This window comes from Poecilia formosa, unplaced genomic scaffold (assembly GCF_000485575.1).
Source record: "Poecilia formosa unplaced genomic scaffold, Poecilia_formosa-5.1.2 Scaffold1161, whole genome shotgun sequence".
NCBI classification, from domain to species: domain Eukaryota; kingdom Metazoa; phylum Chordata; class Actinopteri; order Cyprinodontiformes; family Poeciliidae; genus Poecilia; species Poecilia formosa.
In genome coordinates, this window is record NW_006801100.1 from 18,758 (window position 1) to 26,338 (window position 7,581).

Genomic DNA, 7,581 nt, shown 5'->3' on the forward strand with positions numbered 1-7,581 from the left:
GTGTCATTTTTTATTGTTGATAATTAACACAAACCAGACATGAAAGTGAAAATTTCTCTGTGCTCAAACGTTTTATATATTTCAGGATGGAGTAAGTCCAAACTTTACTATTCGGGCCCATTTGGATCAGTGTGCACAAAAAAGAGCTGATATTTGTCTAAAGGCTCTTAAAATCCATCTGGGCACAGATAATGTGAGTAAAATACAGATGTTAGTATTTACATTCTCAGTTCACACTAATATCTACAGATCACTCATAATTGGTTCTGTCTTTCTACAGGTATTAATGTTTACATCTGAGGGAAAAGTTCAACAGAATATGGAGGACATCAGTTTGCCATATTACTCAGGTGGGTCTGATGAGAAGCAAGCTTTAATTGAGCTCCTTGTTTCAGGAATGGACTTTCTATTTGTGTAACATCAGGTGATTTTTCTGACATTATTTACAGGGGACATCAGAATATTTCATGCTTCATCCTTTCATATCTTGCTCAACGCCAAGTTTGGCCTCCAAATTCAGATCCAGCGTGTTCCTGTGATGCAAGTCTACATCAGTCTGGAAAGCAGCTACAAAGAAAAGACAAGTGGTGAGTTTTATGTTTTCCTCTAATTTAGCCAACTTCCTTTATAGACCATATGTTATATGATAATCAGAACCAGACAGGGTTCTTATGCAGTCAGGAATTACATGGGAAAGAGTAGCATTTCATTTCAGTGTTTAAAGATTGTGGGAATGTATGGAAAAAATAGAAGGATGGAAAAATATTTGTACTCTTAGACTATTCTTTTTAAAAGAATAGTCTACTCTTGTATAAGAATTGTTTTTGTCTTTGTTTTTGTCTATTAAAAGAATAGTCTACTCTTGTATAAGAATTGTTTTTGTCTTTGTACCCTCCCTTTTTTCTTGTATCCTTTCTTCATTTCTTCTCTCTATCCTTTCTTTTTTCTTTTCTTGTTTACTTTGTTTCTGTAGTTCAATTCTTAACTCCTTGGGTCTGTCCTTCCATCCTACATCTTTCACTCCGTTCTTCCTTTTCTTCCATCTAACTAGTGTTAACTTTGTTTTATCAATCTATAAAAAACTATATATAAGACATTTCTGTACTGTCAAGAGAAAAAAAACTTAGATAACTGGGTTTTATCTGAGATAAAAGAAAATATTCCAGAGAGGAGGTGATACAAAAAAATTACGGAAATGTGATGGAGTTTGGACACTTTGGTGACTTATTGTTGTTCTGAACATGTTCCTCAGGTTTATGTGGAAACTACAACATGGCTTTGAATGATGACATGACGTCTCCTCAAGGGAGCCAAGAAGGAACTGCAGTGACATTTGGTAACTCGTGGAAGGCCGACCACACATGCCCAGATGCAGGCAGAATACTTTCAGACCCCTGTTCCATCAGCATGGAAATTGGTAAAAAATAAATTTAACAATGTTATTTTTTTCCAGCCAATTGAAAACCAATGTGATCATCTGTTTAACAATATAGCTTTTCTTTTTTCTTGCTTTGTGAGTATATATATTTAATTTGTATTCAGTATATTCCAGGTTACTGGAAGTGTAAAAATATTTGTACATTTTATTATAGAGAATTATGCCAGACACTGGTGCGAAATGCTCAGAAATCCAAATGGTACATTTGCAAATTGCCATTCAGAGGTGAATCCTGAATATTACTACAAGGTACAACAACAACCTCTTCTTTCAGATTTTAATTCTGTTTTATTGGACTATAATTTTGTTAAAGTGTTCTTTTCTCTGCAGCGCTGCCTTTACTCCACCTGCAGCTGTGAGAAAAGCGAGGACTGCTTATGTGCTGTCTTCACCTCTTATGGTCGAGCTTGTGCAGCAAAGGGAAAGTTTGTGACAGATTTTGGAGACCAATGTGGTAATGTGTCTTTAAGTTTCATGACAACACATTAACCGTCATATGTAAGTCTTGCAACTGTCAGGTAATCTTCCCACATTATCCACAAAACAGAGAAACACACAAAGAGCTGTCCATCAACTCAGATCTTCACTTACAATCACCGGAGATGCCAGCTGACTTGTAGTTCACTGAGCACAGATCAGCGGAGCTGCACTTCACATTTCTTGCCTGTGGTTGGCTGTTTCTGCCCTGATGGTCTCTATCTGAATGAAAAAGACACTTGTGTACCCAAAGAAGAATGTTCCTGTTCCCATAATGAAGATTACATTGAAGCAGGAAAGTCTGTCAACTTCAAATCTGAGCACTGGTGAGTCAGAAGAAACTTTAAGTAGCGGCTAAATTTTCGTCCAGCATGAATAAAATGGTTGTAACTTGAACAGCATGTCTATTTCATCGTATGAATTTGATTCTTTTTCCAAGTGTGTGTGCCAATGGAAGGCTTCATTGCCATTCCCGGGGAAACCAGAATGTAGGTAGGTAATTGGGGCTCTCATTTCTTTACTTTCCAATAACATTGATACTGAGTTGACACGGTGTATGTTGAGAGCATTTCTTCTGTTTACAGAATGTCCTCATCCAAAAGTGTACTTCAACTGCTCCACTGGCAGAGCTTTTAACCACAGACCACACTGTGTTCGACGTTGTTTGAATCTGGATGATGATGCTTGTGTGAGTTGTTGTCTTGTTGATCTTTGATGAGATCATCTCCTGATTATTTTGATGTGGATTAATAGTCCAACTTCTTAGGGACAATACTGTTTCCCTCAGTAAAAACTGTTATAATGTATCCATGATTAAAACTCTTATTTTGAAGTATTTTGCTTTTTTCTACTGTTAAATGTTTGAGATTATCACATGCATTTTTATATCAGACAAACAGGACCTTAGTTTATAAGTAATTTTTTTCTTCAGTTCTTAACTAGGGGGCCCAGTGTCTTCAAACCCACAAATCAATACTTTCATACGGCCAAAACTGGTGGGACTCTGAAGAGTTGTCTTTGTTGATATACCATTAACCACTTGAGAAAGTAGATCTGATTCAATATTGACTGAGATAGTCTAATTCCATGAAATGATGCCTACAGTGAAAACTGAGAATGATTAATTGCTGTGTATTGACTTGATGACTCTACATTTCCTTCCCAGGATGCATCAGAATGTGTATCTGGCTGCATGTGTCCTCCTGGCCAGTTTGATGATGGTAAAGGCTCATGTGTGAAAAAGACAGAGGATTGTCCATGCAAGCACAATGGTCAATTATATAAGCCTGGAGACAGAGTTTACCAAGATTGTAACCGCTGGTAAAAAAATAAATTAAAAATAAATAAATAAATAAATAAATAAATAAATAAATAAATAAATAAATAAATAAATAAAAATATTTATGCAGTTTGTGCTGCATTATATAAAAAAACATTTTGTTGAAAATTTAAAATTTGAAGATAATACATTTATTTTGTTTTGCTTTTACTCTACCTATTTAGTACTTGTCGAGATGGGAAGTGGACATGTACATCACATGACTGTTCACAGAGCTGCATTATTTATGGAAGTGGACATCACAGAACGTTTGATAATCAGTTTTATGAGTTTCAAGGAGACTGTTCCTATGTTGCTGTCAAGGTAAGTTTATACAAAAAACACAACATATTTTCAAAGCTGTGGTTTAATTATTATTAAAACTCTTCTTTTTCTATGAAATGGCTAATGTGCAATAACAAAACACAATAGGAATTTGAATGTAAATGTACATTCAAATTTGAATGTAGCTTTACATTCAAATAAGAATTGAATATTCCTATTTGAATAGGGTGTAAGCTAGGGTGAAAAAGCTTACACCCTAAGCTTTTTCACATCTTTGTCAGATTACATCCACAAATGTCATTGAAATTTATTTTCCCTTTTTAGAGATATGTAAGTAGAGTGCTAAACACATTTACACAAATCACCCTTCAGATTGTTATTCACAACATACAACCAGCAATATGTACTTTTACTTTTACTTCACAATTATGAGCTTGTTTGTTTGCAGTGGACGGTCAGACAAAATCATATCAAAGTAGATTGATGTTTGCAGTTGTAATGTAACACAATTATGAAAAGTTATTGTTTTTGTCTTGCACTGTATAAATGCTTCAGCCTCACTGACACCTTGAGGCCATTGTGACGCAAAAATGAAGGTTCAAAGTTAATAATAAAAACACTAAATAAAATCTTAAATCTATTTATCTAAACGTATAGCTACCTTTAGATAAATAGGTACTTTTACTAAATAGGTAAAAAAAAAAGTACTTGGTAAGATGCAAAGAATGCCATCAAATAATTACTCTGGACTTCTGAGAAGTACTCCGACTACTTTGTCCATGTTAACAAAGTAATATCTTTAGAGACTGTATGTTGGATGAGCATGTAAGATTTTTCCAAAGGGTAAATGCTAGGAATTCTTGAAGCATAAATATTCTTTACGGTAAAGAATATTTATTGACAGTAAGGTCAAAACATATGTTCTGCTCTGTCAGACAAACTAATGCAAACGATGCACTTGTTGCAAAGCAAGAATACTTTCTAGAGTTTCATAATGTATAATTTTTCAGTACTAATGGAAACTAATTTAAAACATTTATTTGTTTAGAACAAATGTTCTAATAAAACAGTAGAGAATGAAATTGAAGTCATCACAGAAGATGAACCATGTGGATCAACGGGGACAACATGTTCTAAAACTGTCAGGATTCAGCTTGGGGTAAGGCAAAGAACTCAAATAATAATAAATATTGTGTTAGAATGGTGTTCATGATTTACAAAGAGTGAAATCTTCTCTATATTTCAGAAATATGTGATCATCCTCACAGATGGCACTGTTAAAGAGGAAGTTTCGGAAAATTGCACCAATAAACCATATGAAATAATAAATCGAGGGTTCTATCTTATAGTACATTCCGACTTTGGTCTACAAGTGATTTGGGATCGCAAAACATATTTTGTTATCAAACTGGAACCAGATTACAAGGTACGTCACAGTAATTGATTTCTGGGTAAGAGATGGATATTTTCTTTTCAACTAACTTCAATGGTGAGTCTCAGCAATTGATTATGAGAACAAACTACAAACTTGGCAATGTTGAGGCTAATATTAAAACATGGTATAAGATATGCCAATGACTGACTTGTTTATGTTTGTGCAGGGCGAAGTGTGTGGCCTGTGTGGAAACTTTGATGGCAATGGAGAGAACGACTTCACCACCCGGAGTGGGTTGGTCGTGAGCAGCCCACTAGAGTTTGCAAACAGCTGGAAAGGGGACAGCTCTTGCTCAGATGTGGATAATCTTGTTGACGCTTGTGAAAAAGCACATCATCGAGACCACTGGGCAAAAATGAAGTGCAACATCATAAATGGAGACACATTCAAAGAATGCCACTCCAAGGTAGTGCAATGGTTGCTCAAGCAATTAAAATGTTACACATGAAGTATTAGAGACAAAAAATATATTATTTTCAATGCCTAAACAGGTAGAACCCACTCCATTCTATGAAAAATGTGTGAAAGACACATGTGCCTGTGACACTGGAGGGGACTGCGAGTGTTTCTGTTCAGCTGTTGCAGCTTACGCTCAAGCTTGCAATGATGCTGGTGTTTGCGTTTCATGGAGAACTCCGGAAATCTGTCGTAAGTGAATAATTTTCTTCTTGTACTATTATATAAAAATCTGGGTGTTTTTCTTAGTCTGTTGCAAAGTTTAATCTTCAAGGTGGTATTTCATGAGCTGTAATCAGAAAACCACTTACTGAAATAAAACTTTAGTAAGTGTGTAGTTAACTTATGATGACTTTATTACATTTCTTGAATGCATTTATTGATTTGTGATTGTAAATGTTCTTGGTTATTAACCCTTTGAAGACGAGGTCTAAATGGCCATCCCGGCGCGCAGTCTCTCTTCTCAGTGCGTCAGCGCTCGCTATGAAGCCATGTAGCGATAGCTAGCAAAACTACCACTAACACTGCACACACCACGAACTCTAACAACACACTTATAGTCTAAAAAACCTAGTAAAATCCACAGCATGGCTGCGCCCTAGTCTCTTGCCATATCCAAGTCCCCCCCCCCCGTCTCTCTCTGCGTGTCTCCGTTCTACCTAGCAACAGACCGTCAACACATTTTCATTGGTTGTTTCAAAATGTGGTACATTTAGACCCCACAAAATAAGGCGGAAATTATCAATCTTATTTCTGGCTTTATTTTGAAGTAAATAACCACAAAACCAATATAAAAACACCACTTTTATAAAGTTTGAAGTCCGTGCTGTCCAACAGAGTTGAAATGAAAACTCGGTATGCGTCCATGTTATTGCGAAGCCTTATAAATGCGTCACATGCTTGTACGGCGCACGGCGGGCAGCAACTCCATAGGGTTAAGGGCAAAAGATTATGATATAAATTATTAGCATCATGAACACAATCCTCAAAGAAGAAAAACAAGCAATTTTTTAAATAAGATTATAGCATAATTTGAAAACAAAAGAAATTTTCAAATTGAAATTTTGTTCCTTTAATAATTTTATTCTACAATTTCTTTTTAGCTGTCTTCTGCGATTTCTACAACATCCACAATGAAGAATATGATTGCTTATGGCACTACCATCCATGTACTCCAATCACATATCAGGGTTGTTCAAGCTATTCTGTTCGAAGGTTTGAAGGTAAGATCTGAACTAAGGCATTTTGAAGTTTCAAAACAATATAAAAATCAAATTATTTCCAGTGTTCTCTTTGACTTCTATGTGTAATGCACTTACAATTTTCATGCATACATTTTTCCAGGTTGTTACCCAAGTTGCCCAGACTATGCCCCAATATTTGATGAGAAAGAAAACAGATGTGTGGCAGAATGTACTATAAGAGCAGACTGTACGACAACTAATACTACTACAACATCTCCAACAACCACAAAATCAACAACAGAATCTGCCACTACAACCGAAACACCAACTACAACTACCACCACTACAACTACCACTACAAGTACACCCACAACCACAGAATCAACAACAACCACAACACCTACAACTATCACAACTACACCCACAACCACAGAATCAACAACAACTGAAACACCAACTACAACCACTACAACCACAACTACCACAACAACCACAACAACTACCCCTACAACCACAGAATCAACGACAGCAACTGAATCTTCTACTACATCACCTACTACAACCATAACTTCTACATACACACCATGCATTCCACCCCCATGCAAGTGGTCAGACTGGTATAATGTACATGATCCACATGTTGATAGAAATGACTTGGAAACATATGATAACATTAGAAGACATGGCAAAGAGGTGTGTGACAATCCTGAAAAAATTGATTGTAGATCAGTTGAAAACCCTGAGATGGATTTCGAAGACTATGTGAGCGAAAATAACCAGAAACTGACTTGTAATGTAAGTATAGGTTTAGTCTGTAAAACAGCCGAACAAAAATATGGGAAAAAGTGTTTGAATTACAAGATAAGGGTATGTTGTAGTGGAACTAACACATGTGGAAAAAGCACAACTACAACAACTACACCCACAACCACAGAATCAACAACAACGACAACACCGACAACTATCACAACTACACCCACAACCACAG

General features: G+C 36.0%; 1 protein-coding gene across 1 annotated transcript in view; it reads left to right on the forward strand.

Annotated features, from left to right (window-relative positions):
- Positions 1 to 7,577, forward strand: part of LOC103132621 (mucin-2-like) — a gene marked incomplete at its 3' end in the record, with an annotated part of 16,844 nt that extends 9,267 nt beyond the window's left edge. The window contains exons 5-19 of the mRNA XM_016667477.1: positions 57 to 193; positions 281 to 350; positions 450 to 587; positions 1,253 to 1,417; positions 1,593 to 1,687; positions 1,769 to 1,892; positions 1,986 to 2,241; positions 2,355 to 2,407; positions 2,500 to 2,603; positions 3,081 to 3,235; positions 3,419 to 3,444; positions 5,085 to 5,359; positions 5,445 to 5,601; positions 6,513 to 6,632; positions 6,754 to 7,577. Of these exons, the coding sequence (XP_016522963.1) occupies positions 57 to 193; positions 281 to 350; positions 450 to 587; positions 1,253 to 1,417; positions 1,593 to 1,687; positions 1,769 to 1,892; positions 1,986 to 2,241; positions 2,355 to 2,407; positions 2,500 to 2,603; positions 3,081 to 3,235; positions 3,419 to 3,444; positions 5,085 to 5,359; positions 5,445 to 5,601; positions 6,513 to 6,632; positions 6,754 to 7,577 (2,699 nt within the window). The remainder of the gene's footprint in view (positions 1 to 56; positions 194 to 280; positions 351 to 449; positions 588 to 1,252; positions 1,418 to 1,592; positions 1,688 to 1,768; positions 1,893 to 1,985; positions 2,242 to 2,354; positions 2,408 to 2,499; positions 2,604 to 3,080; positions 3,236 to 3,418; positions 3,445 to 5,084; positions 5,360 to 5,444; positions 5,602 to 6,512; positions 6,633 to 6,753) is intronic.
- Between the last annotated feature and the right edge of the window lie 4 nt (positions 7,578 to 7,581).